The sequence below is a fragment of the Talpa occidentalis genome, unplaced genomic scaffold, assembly GCF_014898055.3.
Source record: "Talpa occidentalis isolate TD23 unplaced genomic scaffold, MPIMG_talOcc4v2.1 talOcc4.13, whole genome shotgun sequence".
NCBI lineage: Eukaryota > Metazoa > Chordata > Mammalia > Eulipotyphla > Talpidae > Talpa > Talpa occidentalis.
In genome coordinates, this window is record NW_023601322.1 from 31,090,679 (window position 1) to 31,113,446 (window position 22,768).

A 22,768-nucleotide genomic window follows, 5' to 3' on the forward strand; every position below is an offset into this window, starting at 1 on the left:
AGAGAGAGAGAGTCTGTGTGCCTGTGTCTGTGTGTGCATGCGTGAGTGTAGATAAGTAGTATTGACAATTATTGATCCTTAACACGGGCATATGAGTGATTTTACTCATTCTTGTGCCATGTATAAGATGAGGGTGACTAAACTGAAAACAATGAATATCTGGATTGTACAGTGCATGCAAATTCATATTCTGACAAAACACCTACGATTTATTTTTCTTCTTGCAGCTTTCTTAATATCATATGACAAAAAATAGTACAGGAATCATTCAAAAATGTTGCCTGGGTATTTATCTAAGGGACTGAGTCTGGCCTCTAAAATACAAGCCAAAGAAAAATTGTTAAAGTAAGGATAGAGGGAAATCTTGGTATGTGATATTACAACAGAAGCCAGGAAACTGAAGAATTAGGACAAATGTTTTATCCAATAAATATCAAATACTGACATGCAGCTTAGAAAATTATATCTTCTTGGCAGTCAGAACAGAATAGGAGCTTTTTTTACCCCTCTGCACTGGCAAGATCACAAACTGAATGCCAGAATTTTATACCTCGAAACCCCATAAGACTGCCTGACCTTTTTGTAAATGGACAAATTGAAGATGAGCAAACATTTTTAAAAGGTACAGAAATACTATTTCAATCTACATTTTGCTTCCCTGCCAAAACCAGGCAAGCCAAAAACAGAAAAGCTAATCTACTAGTGTTATTCAGTTAATGGAATTCTCAATATTTGCTGCTCATCTACCATGATTCTCACTCATACTCAGATTAACGAGACCCTTCTCCAAAACATTCTATTTAGAAGTCTTGGGAGTAAAGAGAGATGGATGATGGTAGATGATCACGAGATAGTCTTGAAGGCTGGAGAAACTGATGACTATGTTCTGGCAAGACTAAATTTCAGTCTCTTTTCTCTGAGTAACCGCAGCTGTCCCTCTCCCCTCTCTCATTTTATTCACCATTCAACCTGAAATGTGATGGAACTAGAAAATATGGGCTAGAGCCACTAGTTTGAAAGTGAAATGCTCTGGAGAAGTATGGGTAATAGCCTCCGCATAAATCCAATCTAATTACTAATATACAGACAGTAGTGCAAAAAGGCTTGGCATGTCACACAAGACACAAAGAATGGAGAAATCAGAATGCAATCTTGACCTTGCCTCTATTTCTAGACTAAAAATTTGCCTGCCTCCCGGTCTCCAAAACTCTCTGATCAAGCCAGTCAAGACACTTTGGTATTTTCTTGCTATATTTGTTGCACTTGCTTTGATTGCTCCTTATCCAAATACCCTCCTCTATCAATTAGTGTAGCAAACTCATCTTGGCAAACCAAACACAAACAGCTTCTACAAAAGCTTTCTTGGTGCTCATCTCTAAGGTAGACAAACCGCTTCTACTAATGTTTCCTTGAAGCTCGGTGTTGAGCTCATGACAGCTTCCTCCGTGTTGGTGTTTGTGTCTGCCTAACTACCCATGCGTTCAGCAACTCAGAGACCTATTTAAGTGCAAAGACAGGTTCAGAGCAGTTAATCTATAAATGTTTATTAAACTATAGAATTGGATTTACATTAAATTTAAAGCATTTTAAAGCTAACTTTCAACTGCTGTTTTTAATAAGAATTTATGGAAGGGGAAGTTAGCAAAGCATACTTTTTTAATTATGGAAAATTACATATAAAAGGTTAATTGTTTTATCTGAAAAATAGAGGCATTATTTTATATATATTTAAATCATCCTAAAGTCAACTAGGGGAGATATGAAAACCAAACCACAAATGTCCTATGCAAGCCAATGGGAAGCCGTACGGCCTATCACTAAATGTAGATAAATTTTCCTATGCTCTCCTTATTCATTGCCTTATTTTAGGAAGGAAGTCACAGTTTGGTGGTTTTGCATAGTGAAATAAAAATAAATATAATTTGAAAGTCCAAATTAGAAATTCCAGTGCTTACTTCAAGTGACAGGAGCTGTGGGGGCAGAGCCACAACTGAGACCAGGATACAGGCTTTATATAGTCACTGCAGCAGGACATTCCCTACTATCCATTGCTTTTGTCCCACTAAACCACACAGCAAGGAACAGGCAATCTGAGGTGACAGGTGCTGAGGGTTGGCTCAGCACTCAGAGGAAAGCAGCCTTCTGACCAATTATTCCACTTCTATCAGTTCTCCATTTTTTGAACAATCAAACTCAATGTTTTCAAATCATAACAGTTTTCTGTAGAAATTGTCCTGACATACACAATAGGACTAATACAAGGTCTATAAATAAAAGAGAACAGAGTTTATTAGGGATAATACTGTTCAATTAAGTTTTAGCAGGTGAGTCTTAAAAGGAACTTATTTACTTACTATCAGTCATTTGATCACAAAATTTTTATTGAGCACATTCATGTGAAATACTGCATAAAATTCAGAGGCGGAAATACCCAAGAAATGACTTTGAGAACACAGGATTGTTTTTTAAGTACATTTTTTCAAGGGACAATAATACAGAACTATTAGTTCTACCTGAGGAAAACCAAGTCTATGAAATCCCAGCAGTGACAACTAAAGTGTGAATGTTAAAAAAAAAAAAAAGTTTTTTTTTAAAAAATAAACAAACATAATTGAAAGTATCCCCAAATGGCAAACAAACAAGAGATGTGATGATTGGATTGGACTACCTACATTTGAAATTATGCATTATCAGATATTCTGGAAATACATTCACAAAACTGTTAAAAATGACTAAAAGGCAACCAGAGAAACCCACTTGCCCTCAACTGAATCATCCCTTAACTCTACGTAATTCAGAGGAAAGATAATTCCATAGTTCTTTTTTGATCCAGACAAAGGAGAACTGTTCTCTCAAAGTAGTCCGAGAGGTCTAAATATTTGGATTGAGCCAAGTTCCCAAGTTGTATTCAAATAAAACATTCAATGGGTATGAGATGCCAAGAAAGGCCAGTAAATTATATGGAGAATACTAGCAATAAAGCAATGGAAATAATTTTCCCCTGAGAAATTTTCAAGGGAGAAAGTGTCTAGACATTTTAAGTATTGATACTAGATAATATTTTGAACACTATCATCATGATTAAATATACCTAACAGAACTGAAATTTTCACTATATATTATAGACTACCTCACTAGTCCAATAAAGCCCTCTTCTTATTTGGAAGAGTACACAGAAAAAAAGGCCATGTCAGTCAAATGGAATGATGAATCAGCTATACAGGTAATAACGTGCTCCTGTAAGATGTAATCATGCCAGATACTTTAAAAATCTTGGTGACATGATGCAAACAATTTTCACTGGACTTCAGAGAATGATCCCATACTGCAATTTCATTGCAATGTCCACAGATAGCTCACAAACACTGTGGTTTGCACTGGACAGGGTCCTGAAGCTCTATAAGTAACTAGAAGAAACATTTTATACACTGAAGACATAGGCACGCCTCCTACAAAACCTCAATTAATCACCAGGGGAATTTAACTACACTAATAAATCTGGTTATGCATAAAAGTAGCCCTTCCAACTCAGATGACAAAGTGAAATTCAGGCAGAATAAGAGTATTTCATAGGGAAAGCATATTCCATAGGCATCAGCCTTAAGCCACCTAACCTTCTACCACAGAACCTCTATAGATTCCTCTCTCGGAATTATGGAGACTAACAACACAACAACTTGATTGTGTAGGGGACACACATAAGAAGCTAGGTCTTTTATACAGACACAGTACTTATGATCCTGTATCCTACCTCACGCATCAGATTCCTGAGACATATACATATAAAGTAATTGACCTAAGAAATGAAAAAACAGAAATCGGCAAGAAGAATATCATTAAATGGTTGGCCCAGGTGGAAGTGTTTCACACATGGGTATCGCTACTAATTATTACACTTCAACATAGAAATTATCAACTTCCATATACAGTATGTGAAATTACTTAAAGCATGTAGGTGCTATTTGAGAAATGATGATACACTGCCATTTTATTTTTTCATTTATTTATTTATTTATTTTGTGGGACCCTCCCTGGTGGCTGGAGAACAAACCAGCACTGCAGAGGCTTTGGTCAGAGGCTGCAGAGGCTGAGGCCCCATACACTGTCATTTTAAAGGGGAAAAACACAATAGATTTTTTGGCATCAATGAAAAATGCACTGAAAAATGCACTCTTTTTTTTTAAGTACATTGATATTTTGTTCCTATATGCTTTTTTCCCCCTTTTTTTAAACAATATTTGCTTCCCCTCACCCCCTTAGGTTGAATTTCCTTCCCCAAGTCACCCGTGCACCATCACCACAGTCCCCTGTGCTCCTCACTCCCTCCCTCTGATCCCTCTCCCTCCTCCTCCCCTGCAGGATGTCTCCATATAATTGTCTGTTTTTGCTTTGTTGTGTTTTGTACTGTTACTATTTTTTTTACACTGATGTCTTATTTGGTTCCCTTATATTCCTGTTATAAGTGAAATCACCCTTGTTCCTGTATCCTAAACACAGAGTATAGTAATCAAATAGTAATTCGGCTAGTTGAATATTAGGGAAGTACCTTTAATTTTGGTTTTGAGAGGAAATTTGTTTTTACTATGAAAGCATACTTTTTGCAATCTTTATCCCTATATTATGACATAATTCTCCCATAGCATAAGAAAACAGGAAAAGTGCACTTAAATGGGTCACTTTATCTGTGCTTAAAAAAAATATTTTCTTCCATAACTCTGGTCTGTTAAAATTGAACAGAGTCCATTTTCATAAGAACAAAGTTTACAGTTCAAGAGAAAACAAGAAAAAGAGGTCCCCAACGGGTTAAAAAATGTAAAATAGCATCAGTATGTAATGTCTGAAAGAATGTGATAAGTCACTTAGAAAAGTTAAGATGCAGGGGATGGTATCTAGATGGTTCCAGTTGTTCTCCATCATCGGGGGGCAAAAAAGAGAAAATCCATGTAATTGAGAGCACAAAAGATTTTTTCACGTGCCTATTAGCCATCTGTATGTCTTCTTTGGACAAGTGTACATTTAGCTCTTCTGCCCATTTATTATTGGGTTGTTTTCTTTTTGTTGAGTTCTGTGAGCTCTTTCCACTTCGGAGATATTAGCCCCATGTCAGATATAAGACACACAGATATTTTCTCTCACTCAGCAGGGTGTCCTTCATTTTAATGATAGTTCATGAAACAAAAAGATACCACCTCACACCTGTGAGAATGGCCCTTATCAAAAGGCCAGAAACAACATGCATTGGCAAGAGTGTGGAGGAAAGGGAACCTTTGTACACTGTCAGTGGGAATGGAGACTGGTACAGCCCCCATGTGAAACAGCAGGGAGGTTTCCCACAATAATAAAAACAGATCTTCCATATGATCCAGGCATTACTCAATTATAAAAAAGGATGAAGTTTTGTCATTTGTGACAACATGACAACGTGGATAGAACTAGACGGGATTATGCTAAGTGATATAAGTCACTTAGAAGGAGGAAGATAAATCCTAGATTATTTCATTCATGTGTGGAATACAGAGGAACAAAAAAAAGGAACAGGCAAAACTAAACCAAAAGAAGGCCTAGAAATATGACTGTGGAACTGTGGCTCCTAGAAGGGCAGAGTAAGGGTGTGAGGTAAAGGAGGAAAGTCCCAATGGACTATGGTGGAGGATTCCACATGTGGTAACATACATTTGAAGAGGTGTGAATCTATACCACTAAGTCATATATAGTGATATAAACCAGTTAACTCAATAAGAAATACCATTTTTTTTAGCACAGAAGATTTCAGCATATGGAAAAATAGTTGGATATAAAGTTTATCAAAAACATGAAGAAATGAATATAAAGGACAGTGTGTGATTCCTATCCCTTTAGACATGTACTATGAGAATAATGTCTAACTAAATCAACTGGTTTAAGAAAAATGCTGACAAGAAAAAGGATCAGCTGTTACATGAACTTTTGAAGTTCCTCATACTTATTTGAACTGTGAAAGTTATAGAATGGGATGAAAGAAGGGAAAATGAACGTGGGCAGAGGAAGTTTTACATCCTGCCAATGGTCATTTCTGACTGAATAGTATTGTCTTTCTTCTGTATTTTCTTCCATGTGTAACTAAAACAACATAATTTTCACAGCCTTAAGTTTCTCTAGGCCACCAACATAGAGCACGTGTCTCTATGAGTTAGCAAAGCTAACAGTGAACAAGCAAATGTTGGATAAAAGACAAATTTGCTTAACCTGAAAAAGTTAAGGGAGCTGGTACAGTCACAGAAAGAATTTCCTTCCCTTACTTCCAGGACTCTTAGGAATAGCTGTCTGGTACACATTGATTGTGAACACAAAGATGAAGAAACACACACCATCCCATGTAAACTCAAACTGGAACAGTCACGAAAGTTACTGAAAAACCTTCAACATAACAACACCAAGGGAAAAGACCCCCTAAATAGGTTGGCAACATCTTCAAAAATAACTCAAAACACTCCTTTCACAAACCCAGGGTGCCCTCATATTCCTTCCTCCTACCCTTGTATGAAATTGCCCCTGATGAACTGTCAGTGCAACTACTCCCTGAGGGTGCCTAAACCTTCATTAGTACACTTCGCACTTCCTCCACAAAGCTCCTCATCTGTATGTAATTGATGTCTCAGCAGAGATCCTACCCACACACTTTCAAGCCATCATAAAACACTTTGCACTTAAAAAAAAAAAAAGACCCCTCAAACTGTGGCCTCTGAGCCAATGAAAACAAAGAGTGAGCTGAAAAATGTTTCATTAAGTTAACACAATTCTGCCAAGAATCATACAATCAGAAACCCACTTATAAAACTGGCTATAAAGAATAATGAAAAGGGACCATATAAAATTCTTTGAATGTTGGAGTCATTACTTACCCTGGGATCTAAGAACTAAAACATAGGATATCTGTTCTTTATAATTTTCCCCTAAATAGCGACTTTTAAATACTTATTCCCCCCACCAGAGTGCTTCTTCCTCCCTGAGAGTCATTTGGGTTAATAACAAGCAGAAACTTTTTTGATCTCGGTGGATAAAACTGAACATTCTCCAGAAAACAAATTTTTTTTAAAGACAAAAAAACAAAAAAACCAGGAATGATTGCTGTTGATTTTAAACATGAAATATATTAAAGACACAAAAAGTAAAATATTTTCTTCTCATTAATAGCAATTTATAAATAAAAGTTGAAGAGGGTGAAGTCTATTTACTGACAGTATCATTTTTATATAAAATATGTATGGGTTCTGCAGTCAGCAACACACTGTAAGTCAATTTAATATGTGTGAGCAAACTCACGGTATACCAATGTATTATGTTTGGAAAACAACTTAGACACAAACATACCCATAAATCTCTGACTAAAATAGCCCATAAAATTCAAAATATTTTCTTTGGGTGACATAGATCTATACTTATATTGGCATAAATGGTCATGGGTTGTCAACACAGATATATCAAGTGATTCACCTAAATCACTCTTCGATCTCTAGAGCTAAGCCTGTAAAATTTGAAGAGTTTACTTTCTTCAGTTTGTATGTCAAATTCTTATTCATGTGAAAAACTGTTTAAGAATCAGTGAGACGTAATGCATAAATATAGTTTTGTAAATTCTATGATCAATATTATACCACTTTTTCCACTCTGTAAAATTTTTCAGTAGAACTTGAAAAAAAAAAATCTTGGCAAATCATCTCCCACTTAAAAAGAATCTGTTTTGCTGGCCAACAGATTCCAAGAACAGGACTAAAACATGATTTTTATTATCTTAACTTTACTTAAGGACTCAAGTGTTACTGACAGGAACCAAGCTGCTAAGATGTCTTTCTTGTTATCAGTTTTTCTAAGTGCTTTCTTCTCAAACACTTCTTTGCTTATCTCTTTTAATGCTGCTACAAATGTCAATTAATCTTTGTTAATTTGAAATAACTCTATAGTAGCAGTGGTTTATGCTTTGGGTTGTCTTGAAGGTATCCTACTACTTGATAGTTATTATTCACCTCAGTACTTCCCACTTTTTCAGCCCAAAGGAGAAACGGGAGAGGAGGGGAATAAAGATAAAAAACAGATGGTGAGACCCTCCCCCCTTCCTTTCCTCGCCCCCCCTTCCTCCCACAAGTACACATTACCACCTTCTCTCTCTGATCAGATTTTCAAAGTATATTTGTACAGCTGTAGGAAGTGTGGAAATTATATCCATTCTAACTTCTGCTTCAAATATGTGTTAAACACAAGTGTAAGTAAGAAATCACCTAAACCAGTTGAGTTTCATGGAATTTATTATTGATTTGTACAAAATAATGTGGCATCCCCCACTACTTTATTTGGATTAACCAGTGGTTCCCTCTGTCATTTTCTCATGTTTGTAGTCAGAAAAGTCTTGGGAAAATGTTAGGAAGGCAGAGTAGATCAATGAGTACTGGCTTACGGTATTCTTTGTGATCCAGATAAAGTATCGCAGTGGTCAGAGCTCTGATTCTTAGTGCCATATTTATCTACCTCGGCTTGCCACTTGAAAGAGTCTAAACCTCTCTGAGTTTGTTTCCTTATTGGCTAAAAATAATAATTAAATAGATTCAAAAAAGAATAAATTAACAGAGAATAAATTAGAATCAAAATAAATTTAAAAAAAAACAAAGCCTAGGAAATTTTCTATTTTACAGGACTGTTGGGAGGATTAAAGAATATACTGCTATATCGGCTGACATTGTCAGCACTCATCACTTTAATACCTAGGGTTGAATATGTGTCCTAAAGATACGTTAATGGCCTATGCACAAAAGTACATGGTTTTTACATGGATAGGAATATAACTGTCCTGCAAGAAGCAATTGTGTCGTCCTTAAAATGCAAAAGTGGATAAGTCAAGGAATACTCAAGTAAATAAGCTATTTACTATGCTTTCAGTGATTCTCCAGAACAATTTCCCTAATGCAACTTCAAAGGAAAGGCCAGGAAATCTAGTTTTGGTGACATTAGCCGAAGAAGTGTGGGTATGTTATTTTATAAAGTATCTACTGACATTTCAAATTAGGAGACTTTGCTTATCCCTTCTTTAATGATTAGAGAAGTATTCTCATGCTGACCCCTCCCTCTTCCCAACCACTAATGGCCTTCCACTATTTCCTCTGGAATTCGGGATTAGTCATTATCAAAAGTTCCATCCTTTCTCTGAACACTCCTTGATCAGCAAAAATTGGCTCTGTCCTGGACACTACTCCTGGAAGCATCTCAGGTAGCAGTAGCCCTGTATTTTTTTTGTCCCATACGCCCTGTACCACTGACTACTGAGCTTTGAAACAGGACAGGTGGCCTCTTTTCTCCCCACTGCATCTTGGATACTTTCAGCATTGTATCTCATGTCATCAGATGATACTCCTTCTTAATGTATTTATTATCAACTCCTGAGGGATTCACCTTCATTTTTAAAGCCTTTAGTTCCAAAATGTCGTATCTTTTCAAGGCTAGTTCTGTAATAATTATCTGTTCAAATATATACACACAAAATTCTCTAATCTTTATGTCAAGGTCAACACTAGCCTTTATAACTTTGTAGAATTAAGGCAGCATTTCCTTCAGGTCAACCCTGCTCAAATCCACGACACTAGGCTAGGCAGAGAGGACTGTGAATTTCAGTCACTGATGAACTCCTCGGCCAGGTCATTCTAAAAAGTACGCAAATGTGTAACTGTTCACAACAACCTTGAACATAGATTCCTATTTTCCTCTCACTTCAGGCATATATTCCAATTGCCTAAACTCAACTCCATGCATACCACACTTATAACACGTATTCTTCACTTATTTACCTAGTAGAAAATTAGATAACCTTTCTATTCCAAGAAGATCGCCTATTCACATCACCCCTTACACAATCCTGTGTCCTCACTCGCATCCACAATCTGCTGAGATTCCACGGAGATTGATATTAACTACTCCATGTACCCATGTCTGTCTCTTGCTTCATCATTCACACTTGGGAAAACCGCAGCTCTAGGCAAATCTGCCTTTCTACTTACTCTGATCTTGTAGTGATTCTGAACATGACCGGAGAATAATGTACACCATGCTCACAGGTCTCAAATTAAATTCATGATTAGCCATCTAAAGCACATCCTTATTGCTTACAGACCCTAGACAAACATTTTTTATCTCTTTAAATCTACATAAAATTACCCCCTCTATCCTTATGCCCCACTGATGAGACAAGGATTGAGACAAAGAAAGACAAGACAATGAGACAAAGGAAGCAATAAAATATAAACTTCCATAAGCCTCTTCCACATGTTCTCACCTACATTTGTATTCAAACACCCTAACACTTCCTACTGCTTCTGTAGAGCACCTGAAACATTTATACATACACACACACACACACATAAATATGTATGCCAGGGAGAGAGAAGGGGGGGGTGAAAGAAGGAAAAGGGGGTGAAAGAAGGGAGAGGGAGGGAAAGAGGAAACTTCATATTTTGCTAAAATCTAAGTGATATCATTGTCTCTATATCTCAAAATCCCACAATGGTTTAACATCTTATACAAAACTAAAACTGATATGAAGACAATATAAAATCTGGCCCCATATTTCTTTAACTGTGTATCTTACCATACTCTCCCTTGCTCTCTGACCCCAACCACACTGGCCTCTTTATGTTTCTGAAATATTCCAGGCACTCTTTTGACTCAAGAACTTTACACTCACTGCTTCTCCTTCCTAGACTCTCTCTCATTAAGCAACCTCACTCCCCTTGGGTTTTTCTTAAATGCATTCCTCTCTCCCATTCATCTCCTTATTTATTTTGCTCCATGTCACTTGTGATTACTATACACACCTTTGGTGATACACCATATCGCGTTTTTATATGTATTTTGCTATTTTCTATCTACCAATGTAAATCCCATACAAAGTGACCATTTGTTCCTGTTTTTCACTATTGGAACTGCAACAATGTAAACATTACCTGGCAAACTGTAGACGCTCAATGCATACGTAGAGAGAGTGCATGAGGGTGCTCACTCTAGCAGGCTCATGAGGCATGAAGCAACGTTTGTCCAGAAAGCCAGAAATTACTGTGGCTCTACCTTGTTCTCTAACACAAGAATTTGCTGAAGTTCTCACCAAGACCACAACAAGGGGAGATTGAGTTTTCAAAAGATATAGTAATAAGAACATCAGATTAAATGAAAGTTGGTTTTAAAAACAAAAGTTCTCAAAGCCAACTTCAGGCTTTTACTAAGACAAAATTCTGTTTCTTATGTTAATTCACAATATCTGCTGCAAAACAGATAGGCGCTCAGGGGGCCTTCCTGGTGGCGCAGGGGTTAAAGTCTTAGCACTAGCAAACTATCAGCAGCCACTGTGGCATGAGTTCGATCCCCAGGCCAGGGAGTGGACCCACATGGCGCAGCAGACCTCTCCTGTCTCACCTGCTGCTCTCCTCAGCAGTGTATTTCAGTAAATCTGCCTGTTCTGTTCCCCACTCTGTCTCTGGTGAATCCTCTACCCCCCTGCACCTCTGGCCTAGACCCCAGTTCTTGTATGCATAAACAAATAAATTTTTTTTTTTAAAAAAAAGTCCTTTATAAAAAAAAAAAATAAAGATAGGTTCTAAAGCAGAATCCATCTCACTGGGCATGTGAGAAAGCACCTCAGTTGCAAGGGCCAGGGTGTCCACTCAGAATACAAAGGGACTCCTATGACCATTAGTAAAATGAGTGATTTTGAACTATTACTGAAATATGATACATCTTCAAGGATTCTTTGATGTTTGTTTGTTTAAAGATAATTTACTGATTTTCAGGAGTACCAATAGTGACTTTAATGACAGCCTTCCTTTCAAATCATTTGAGTTGACTTGTGGGAACCAGAGTATAAAGTGGATAAAGTACAGCAGCATTTGTTGAGCAAAGATTTGCCAAAATCTTTCTGCAGTACAAAAATTAAATGCACCAACAGAATAATGCAAATGTCTTGAGAAAGATAAAAATGAACCAGCATGGATAGAATTCAAGGTGGAAAATGCTCCTTAGAATTTCGGAAGCATAGCTCACTTTTCAAAAGTATTTCACAAGAAGATAACTTAGACCCTTGTTTCACTGTGAGGAATATTAACACTAAGCTTAATTTACTGAGAACAAACCAAGGGAAAAGCTATTATAAAATTACTTGTGATCACAGGAAAAATCAGCATTAACAGAAATAAAACGTTAGTATTCTCAGTCCTCATATAGGTATAAAACCACTAGATATTCTCATAACCTCCTCATCTTGCAGGGAAAATATACTTAGAACACTCAAGAACATTATCTAGGGAAATCTATATTATTAAAAACAAAAGAAAATAAAACAAAAAAGCAAATAATTATGATTTTCTTAGGTACAAATCTTTTGAATTAAAATTGTTTATTTATAAATCCAAGTATGTGGTAAAAACTTAGGAAAAATCCTCTCTACAGTGGTAGGGAGTTAAATTAGTGAATTATCAGAAGTCTAGGTAAATTTTAAGAGAACAGAGTTATAGCTGTGAAATAATCACACTGACCTCCATTTCCTTCTCCATTGGCACTGGCCTCCGCCATTTCTGTGCCATCCAGTTCAGACTCACAGCCTAAATCCAACGTTCCATCTGTGGGGCCTGATGACTCCTCTTTCTGAATTGTTTTTTAAAATAATGATTTATGGAGACGTATTAGCAACTAAGAACATTCAACATATTTCCAGAGTCATAAAATATTATCACTTACTTTTGATTTGTAATTTCAATAGTGATTTATTTTTTTAAAGCAAAATCACTCCTTGGGGAGGTGGAAAACTGAGAAAAGCACATGGCCATTGCCAATTTCTGTACAAAACCGAAATTTCCATTTTACATATGCCATTTGTTTTTTTCCCAATGGCGCATGGTATTCTTCCTTATGTAAGGAAATGGCTTAACAACTCACAATTTTAATTAGAAAATTAAACACCAAGTAGCCACAAAAAGCTATTGAAACAATGCAAGTTATGTTGAATAACCTGTGTTATTTTCTAAAACAATGACAAGAGCTTGATACTTAGACATTAATAATTCCCTCTTTTTTGCCAGGTTTAATGAGTAGCATTAAAAAATGAAAAGCAACTTAATGATAGAAAATAACAAATTTTAAATGTAACCCATCATTTATCAAAGCAGTAACTTCTTTGTGATTTATAAGAAATATGCTGATTCTACTTGTCCCAAGTTATATGACTATTTGTAGATCATCAGTATTTGTCCACTGGAATTTTGCATGAGATAACATTTCCTATTTTAGATGATGGGAATGGGAATTACATTAAAACAATATGCAGTTATCTGAAGACTTTGTTTCATTTTTTTATGCTTCCCACAAAACAAGTAACCATTGTCAGTAAAACTTCTTTAGATCACTGTTTGTTTCAAAACTGAATACTTGATTTGAATCAGCAAGTTTTCAAGGAATGAGAATAAAATTTATTTTTGTGAAAGAGAAAAGGCATACAGGTGTGAATCCTGTATATCAACTGATGGTTATTAAGTCAAACAGTTTATGGCAACTGTGATCATCTTAAACTCTTGGCTGATGATCTATGGCACTCTTCCATGCAAATTTCTAAGAATCAAGAATTTTAAGGAAGCCACAACTATTTTCCATTACTATATGTTGGAGTAAAACCACAGATATGCTTTACTTAAAGAAAAATGTCATTGTTTATTCTTAATATGAAATCATTGTTAAGACATCTGAAAAGATTTAAAAGGCATAGGGGTCATTCTCCTACTCCTTATGCAAATTTAATTTTGTTTACCTTCAAATTTCTGAAAAAAAATGCATGATACATAGCAATAATTTAGACATAATATGCAGAACGATCCAACTTACTTTGAGAGCATAGAGGCCTGACTTTCCAGGGATTTTGAAGAATGTTCCATCCCCTATTCGAGTGTTAGTGTGAAGCATTGCATTCAAACAGGCTAATGGAGAAGTTCCACTAGAAAATAAAAGTGTGCAAAGATAAAGCAGTTTGAGACACAGCTTCTGTGCAAAACTGTTCTCTCAGTCTCTTAAAAAAAAAAAAAAAGACCATTGCATGCCTTTCTAAAATATCCTCCCAACCCAGAAAACATCTACATTACAATAACAGGCCAGTCCAGTTTCGACAAACTTAATCAGATGCATCTGTCTTGTAGGCTTCAGGCAAAAAGTCTCCTGAATTGAAATTATGTTTTTATTCATAGAGCAACCAACACTATATTTCAAAGAAACCAAAGCCCAAACGTTTATGTGGTGTTATTTTACAAATAATAACATGAAGTCTCAGCTTTTAAATATTACAGACAACTTGATGGTTGCACTTGAATGATCAAATAAACCAAGTTCAAGGCCAGCTCCATCCTATAGGTTGAAAAGTTAACAAAAGAATAATAAGAAACCAGGGAAGAACTGATTTGAAATTACAAGTATTTAAGTTACTCACAGGATTGCATTTCTCACATGGCCAAAGAAAAACCTGTATCTGAGTTTATATCTTTGATACCGCTTCTAAAATGACATCTTTTCCTCAGATTGTCAAGTAAAGAAACGTGTTTGGGAATTATGCCCAATTAATTGTGTTCTGTAGCAAAGATGCAGGTGACTAAACTATGAAATCAGCACACTTTTTAAATAAATCAAACAGCATTAAATTATTGATGAAAATATGAACATGCATATGTATAAACATTGAATTTACACAAATACTTAGAACGATGTCTATGAAATATGTAGTATGTATGTATTTCTTGGAAGAGAATTTAGCCTTTTTTGTGTGTTTTGGTTGCAGACTGATTATTTTCTACAAACTAGAACTTAGAGCTAGATTGTTACTTTTATTCATTTATATTTCCACAAACACTTCACTTCATAATATGCTAAAAGATCAATATTTGGTTAAATAAATATTGATTAGAAGCTCTATTCCACCTCATTTGCCTCTTAGGGGTTCTGGGTATTTAATCCAAAAGATGCTGGGACAAGAGAAACACAAATTTTAAAAGTCTGAGTATCTATGACAGGGACATAATTTTAGGTTACTAAATTTAATTTTTCTAAAAACCAAGTAAACCCACATTTACTATGAAACTCACCAGTAAAATGAACAAGTCAAATTTCCTGAGCTGCTACCACACACTTAATAATAAGTCAGCACAGACACACATCATGGTCATAAAGGCTTATAGTATCATAATAATAAGTATTCTCATTATTTTTGGAAGTGGTTTCTATGTGCCAACATATCAATATGATTCTACTGGATTTGACAGGAAGTAAGAGCCCTAATATAAATTTGGTCATAAAACAATGCAGTTATAACACCAAAGTACACATGGTAATAATACTGTGCATATATGTAATATCTTTCTTCATGAGGATCCTGCAAGCTTACAGAGCTCGTTTCATTATTTTTTTACAAAAGATTTTTTTCCTCATAGTTAAAGTGGGACAGGCATACCTTATAATGTCAAATATATTCATCTCCCTAGAAATGCCTGTCTATGAATAAATTCCAGATAAATAATGCTATACATGTTACTGCAAAATATATTTTTTTTATCATTTTCTTCAGACAAAAGCATAGACAAGTGGAAGCTGTGAATTATTATGTAGATTTGTGGCATTTTAATTTAGTAAGAATGTCAGAACATATTTTCTACAGGGCCTTGGCAAGAAGATGTTAACACTCCAAGTAAAAGAGAGATCTATACATAAAATTATATGATCTAGACTTTTAAAAATAAAATAACAATAATGTTTCCACCCAACATCATACATTCTGCTCTTTATTCCTGAAGTCCTAATAGACACAAACTCTGAAAATTCAAATTTAGATCCTTAAAGACTAACATGAATTTAAAGACAACTAAAAAATACTGAACAAATATTATTTACCATCCCTGTAATTTACATTTCTTTCTAAGGTATAGTAAATGAAGATAATTGTAGAGATAAATTGACAATTAAATAACAATTTGATGTTGTGCTTCCTACAAACATAAGTGATGAGCACACAATTTCACATAAATAATAAGCTCTGTTGAGCATGAATATATTATCAAATTATACAGTTTATTAACTCAATAAGCTTGGTATTTACTATAGAAATATTAAGAAATATTTAACTCATATTCATACATCCCCAAAAGTGACTACTATAATTTTCCCAAATCTTTCCCAAAACAACTATACAGGGAATTTGCTTTATTTTAAAAACTGTATTAGATTTACATCTTAGAATTAGGATTTTGCAAGCACATCCAGTTTTACAACTAAAATCACTGAATTAGGCACTGAGTTTTAAGTAAGTCACTTGCATTTCTTCAGAGAAAAAAAAACTAATTATATGGTCCATTTTCTTTAAAAAAATTAACATCAAGAGTTAAATGCTTATTAAAATATAAGTGACTCATTCAATGCAGAATATGCATAAGAAAACATTTAAACTTTTATACCATTTACTTATTGTTAGTATTTTCAACAATTCCATAAAACCTAAAAAAAAAAAACTGGACTTCTTTTCCTGATGAAGTGAATATCTTAGCAGCTATTGAACAGGTTAAATAAGTGTAATTTATGTATTTTATATTAAAAAATAGAACAAGCAAGTATGTCTTTGCTTGTTTTAAGATACATGTTTCACAATGATTAACTGCATGAAAAAAGAGGGAAATGTACACTAAAATTTTGTATTCTTAGATAACAGGAATACATTCTATGCTTCTATGTAACATTTCCTATTTCCTATTAATGAAATAAATTTTCCTCACTTGATGCAAGGGACAATCATCTCAAAATTTAAAATATAGGAATTCTGTAATAGGATATGTACATATGTATATGCATAAAACACCAATGTTTTAACAAAAACATTTCTTGAAACTTCAAGTTACTTACTTTCTAAAATGATGAGTTGGAAGAACCATGACATCCCGATTTACGATTTACGGAAGGAGAACCAAAAAAAAAAAAAAAAGAGAGAGAGAAAAGAAAAGGAAGTTAGCTTTTCCAGCTAAAAACACAATTCCATATATTACTATTCAATAAATATAGCACTATACAAGAAACACACAAATTCTTAGATTTGGCTGTTGGTGGGGAGGAAAGAACCAGAAAGGTGACTTCTTTTTTCTTCCCTTGTACTTCTACAATGTGTCCATTTTGTTAACGATGTATTTGCATATTCATATTAGAAATATATTACAAAATAAGTAAGCAGAACACTATTTGTCACCCATTCTTTTCTTTCTTCCATTCCCTGTAATTGGGTCCTCTCCGATATACCTGCCAGGGTAGGTATACAGCTTATTCTACTTGTTTGTTTTTTCTCCTGAGACTGTAGGGTTGTGGAGTCCTTCTCGTTTGTTTTCATTTCCCACACCCCCTGAAGCAGAACAGGGGTGGGATTTGGAGGCAGGAGAGCAGGCATAATTTAAACTGTCTAGACATCAAAGAACCCCCAGAGATACTTTGCAGAGCCCAGTGCTGTGTGAACTACAGAAAGATCACTGCTTTATCACATTAAATTGCTGACAAAACACATGAAATTTTACTAATGGTGTATACTTAGTGAAAGGAATGGATGGCCTAGTTTAATAAATTTAAAAACAAGGAATAAAACCTGGGGAATGCAATCGGAAAAATATTTGTAGGCATGACAAATAAACTATCATAATTGTGGTCATTCATTCCTTTATATATAAAGTAATACTGTGTTGAAACACAATATTTAAATGTTTCAAATCTTAACATACTTAATATTATTAAGTATCTCTTCGTTTAAAATTTTAGATGAGTTATTTCCTGAAAACATTTTTAAATTTCATTTTTCATATCCTGAGCAAAATAAATCTAAAATTTCAACAAATTCAATAAGTAATCATTAAGCAGCATTATTAGTCAATCTTGTGCTGAGTGCTATTAATATAAATTAATAGAAACAATTACATGTTCTCTTCTTCCAAAAGATGCATTAATAACAGCTCCTTTCAAGTATTTCCAGTGTTGATAGTTTAGAGAAAATATCTTAATTACAAAGAACATGTATTTTAAGAGGAAATATCTGAGCCTCTGTGGTACAGATAATACATTAGTTCTTGACATAGGATCTTTGTGTTCACTATGTGAAAATTAAGTTATTTACTTAGCTTTTGTGCTTTTAACTATGTTACACATCACAAAACAATTATAAATGTTAAAAAATACAAATATGGATGTGGTTATTCATGTATTTAACAGATATGTCTCTACTAACATAGAATAAACTGCTTCTACCAATGAATGAAGAAACCTCCAAAATGCACACAGGACAGTGCATATCAGGTGATCAAAAACCCAGGTGATCAAAAGTTCTCTTAAAAAATCAAGGCCAACTTCCTGGTGGCGCAAGGGGTTAAGCATGGCACTATGAAGCAATCTGCAGCCTCTGCAGGATGAGTTCGATCCCCGGCCAGCCAGGGAGGAACCCACATGATGCAGCAGACCTCTCCTGACTCACCCGCTGCTCCCCTTAGCAGTGTACTTCGGTTAATCTGCCTGTTCTGTTAATCCACCTGTTCTGTTCCCCATTCTGTGTCTGGAGAATCTTCTCACTCCCCCACACCTCTGGCCTGTACCCAGATCTTGTATGCATAAGTAAATAAATCTTAAAAAAAAAAATCAAGGCCAAAATAACTTCTTGCTCTTGAGAAATATTGCTAGTCTGGAGCCCCTTAACATGACTGAAAAGTACAAACTCAAAAGCCAAAATCTTTTCTGTACTTTTCCTACATAATCCCAGCACATAAAATTCAGCCAAAAATGACTTACAGCTACCTTAATATTTGATTTTGAAACCAAGAGCAATGTTCCAATCTCCATGCTCCCTCTAAGATGATGACTAATGAAAATTGTCACTGAACACTGACATGAGAAATAACACATTAAAGATTTTAAAATATCAAAACAAAGAGGAACAACTGATTAATTCAAGAAATGGGCCATATGTAAGAGAATACATATTTATATGAAGAATATGCTCACAATTTTCAATATTCAACCTGAGGTAAAGTTAGAAATGTATCCCAGTACTCACTAGGTGGGGAAACTGGGGCTAGAAATAATTACCAAAGGACATATCTTGTACAACTCAATTCTTAAATTTAGGAAGCAATTTCAGATGCCCAAACCTAAACTCATGTGTCTGACTGGATGAACAACATTAAAGGACATTCTTCTTGGAATATAAACAAACATTTGAACTTAGATCTTATATCAACCTCATTGTCACTACCAAGCTACTACTAGACCAGACTATATATAGTGCTTCATACAGTCAGAATCATGAAATTCACCATTTGTTTTAGGAGATAAGAATTCAAAACAATGCAAGAAAAAAGTTTGCTTAGGATTATTTTAGAATAGCAACTATAAGGAAACTAAATAGCCCTATAAAATTATAACTCAAACCATGAAATCTAAATTATAACCTTTAAAGACACGCAACTAAAATAGGAGGTGAAATAATTATCTTTGATAATAGAATGTGAAGTAAAAAACATGCCGCAAACCTAGCTAAATACTGACAACTGTTTCTCTACAACATGTGATGGTAACCCTACTATACTTTCAAAGGTAACAGATGACAGTGAGTAGACCATGGCTTCTGGAGGCCTTTGGACTATGTCCAGCCAACCTGAGTTCAACTGAGCTAAACTATATTCAAGCTGTGTGACTTTGGACTTTAAATTCTCCTGGTCTCAGATTCCTAAATTACAAAATGTGGACAATAAAAGTCACTATTTCATAGGGGATTATTCTGAAGATGTAATGAATTTACAACACATAAATGCTTGACGCTGTCTCACTATTATAAATGTTGAAAAATTGTGAGCTAATTACCATTATGACTACTACAAATGTTCAAACTAATCATTATCTAAATTACAAAGAACAGAAAATGGAAAGAAGTTAAGTATTTCATAGCTTGTCTAAAGAACTAGCTCAGGTAAGAATTTGTCTAATTTCATTTTCATTTCACTAGCAAAAATAAGTGAAGACCTGGGTGTTCATATACTCCCATTCCACAGTCTTTCACATCTGAATGACACTTATTCACTTATTCTGAAAATAAAAGATTCTGCAAAAGTACAGGACAATGGTAATAATATCTATTATTATAGTTGCCATTTACTGATCATCTCTGATGTGGTTCAGTTTTCACAATTATTATCTCTATTTCTCATAGGAAACAGCATAAAACATGTAGTCACAATTCCCAGTTGTACAGAGATGACTGATGTTAAGGGGTTATTATCACTGTCAAATAATAACTATATGATAACAGCTGAAATAAAAATTCTACTCTGATTCGAAAGTCCATGCACTTTCCATTATTTTACATTCTGCCACCACAATTGCTTCTTCCACTTTATTAACTTTGGATATTAAAAGAGAGAATTTAACACTAGAAGAAAACACAAAGAAAATCCAGATGCAGGCAAACAACAAATGGTTGGCTCCAATTTCACTCAATGTCACCGAAGAGCAATGACTCCTATAGGCTAGATTTCAAATATTAAAAATAAAGAGCAGGTTTGCAGAACATGATATTATTGGTTATCTTTCTCAGGTAATGCTACCTATGAATACTAAGGAAGAAAAAACTGTGAGAATACAGTAGAGAATTCAGATACATAATTGAGACGCTGCTCTGTAGAATCATATCATTAAAGAATAACACAATCCATTAACTGAACAAACATTTATTGAGCACATTATATATGTCAAGCTAATCTTGAAATAAATTTGCACTCTGACAGTGCTTTGTGCATAATAGAAATGCTGGTGGAACTGAACTGAATTCTCTGACTACATATGAAATGACAAGGAAATCAGGAGCAAGGGGCCTGGAGGCATGCTGTACAACTAAAGGAAAAACATTTGGAATTTAAGTATTATCCTTAGTTTATTTCAAGGATATGACTAAGATAGTATCAGGTGAGGATTTCTTAAGTCACCAATTCCAGTGCAAAGATAGCCAACCCATGGCCATGAGTGATTCTCCCAGACAATATTCCTTCCATCTTTTCACCACTGACATCTCTAAGAGCTTATTCCCAAGGAGGCCACAAAATCTATCTTTTGAAACAAAACAGTGACGTTCATATAAGATATTATACATTATATCTGGTATGATAATTTTTCATATAAAAATATAAATATCTATATTCTACTTGAAGCTACTCATACTCTCCCATCTTGTTAGTAATGGCTAATACTGCAGCATTTCCAAAATGCATTCTATGGGTATCAGTCCCTAGACATGCTCAAAAAATGTTTCAAATGAGTTTTGGGAAAAACAGCATGCTTCATTCTCCTTTTGCAAACTCACCAAATATATACAATAACAATGTGTATTAAAATCTCTGCAAAATCCTACTTACCTCAAGAAACCTTCTTAACTCATGTTTCCTAAGCATGCCTAATAGAAGAATACTCCCCACCATTCTAAAAGATGTTTAGAAACATCTTTTATTTTAGTATGCCAAGATATATACTTAGGGAAATGCTATGCTATAGTTATAATTATTATTAGGAAAAAATAACTAGCAGTCACATTCACAGAAATGTTTGATTTTTATTAGCCAAAAGCTCTAAAAATCATTTTAAAGGTGAATTAAAAATGCATTTCTTTGTGGAAAAATGCAATGTGATGATTATTTATCCCTATAAAATTTATAAATTGAAAAACATAGGAACTTTAAATAGCATTGAAAAGTTTACAAATAATATCCACATATAATTGAAAACACTTAGTATTTGCAATAATTTATTATACAACAATTACACACATCTGATACAAAAATTTTTTTTTTTTTTTTTTTTTTTTTTTAAAGATTTATTTATTTATTTATACAAGCACTGGGTACAGTCAGAAGCGCGGGAGGGTGAGAGAATTCACCAGAGCCAGAGCAGGGAGCAGAGGAGGCAGAAGGACCGAAGTACACTGCTGAGGGGAGCAGCGGGCGGCAGGAGAGGTCTGCGCGCCATGCGGGACCCTCCTCTGGTGGCCGGGGAGCAGCCGGGGATCGAACTGGCGCTGCAGAGGCTGCGGGCAGCTTTGCAACCCAGCGCTCAACCGCTGCGCCACCGGGGAGGCCCGTGATACAAAAATCTTTTAAAAGACTCCCCCCCAATGTTGATCTGCCTTGTGATTTCCTATTCCTCTCATTCAGTGATGAGTACTATTTTCTTTCCCTCATCACCCAAAATTGAAGCATTTTCAATGCTTTATTGAGGTAATCTGCCTCAATAAGGGTCATTTTTCAATTTGTCTTTTTAATTCCTCACATTCTAGGCAAACAATCTTTACATACAAGAGCATAGTTCTATAGCCCATAACCCTAACCTTGCCTTCAATATCCCCCATTCCAATTCAATTAGGCAACATCCCAGCATCAAAGCAATTTTCTGATTAAAAATTAAGACAAACACAAAACATTGCTCAGACTCCATAGGTCATATTATACACTGGAATCAATTTCTTAAATCAGCAGTTTTCACTGTCTACCACTGGAAGCACAAACTCCTCAGGTTGGTATCAGGTGCCTTGACACATACCTCATTCTGCATCTTCTCTCTCAGGTGAGTCTTCCAGTTCTGAGAAGACCCCTCTCTTAAAATCTAATCCACTTCCACAATTACATGCCTTCATGGTTTTCTGTCTCTTTGCATTGGTTCACATGAGATTCTC

The 22,768-nt window shown here is 35.0% G+C and overlaps 1 protein-coding gene across 1 annotated transcript in view; it reads right to left on the bottom strand.

Moving 5' to 3' along the window:
* The window catches only part of ASXL3 (ASXL transcriptional regulator 3), a 170,995-nt gene that overhangs the window by 91,997 nt on the left and 56,230 nt on the right, over positions 1 to 22,768 (bottom strand). The window contains exons 3-4 of the mRNA XM_054694109.1: positions 13,885 to 13,993; positions 12,546 to 12,654 (exon numbers count right to left, since the gene is read on the bottom strand). Coding sequence (XP_054550084.1) covers positions 12,546 to 12,654; positions 13,885 to 13,993 — 218 coding nt within the window. The remainder of the gene's footprint in view (positions 1 to 12,545; positions 12,655 to 13,884; positions 13,994 to 22,768) is intronic.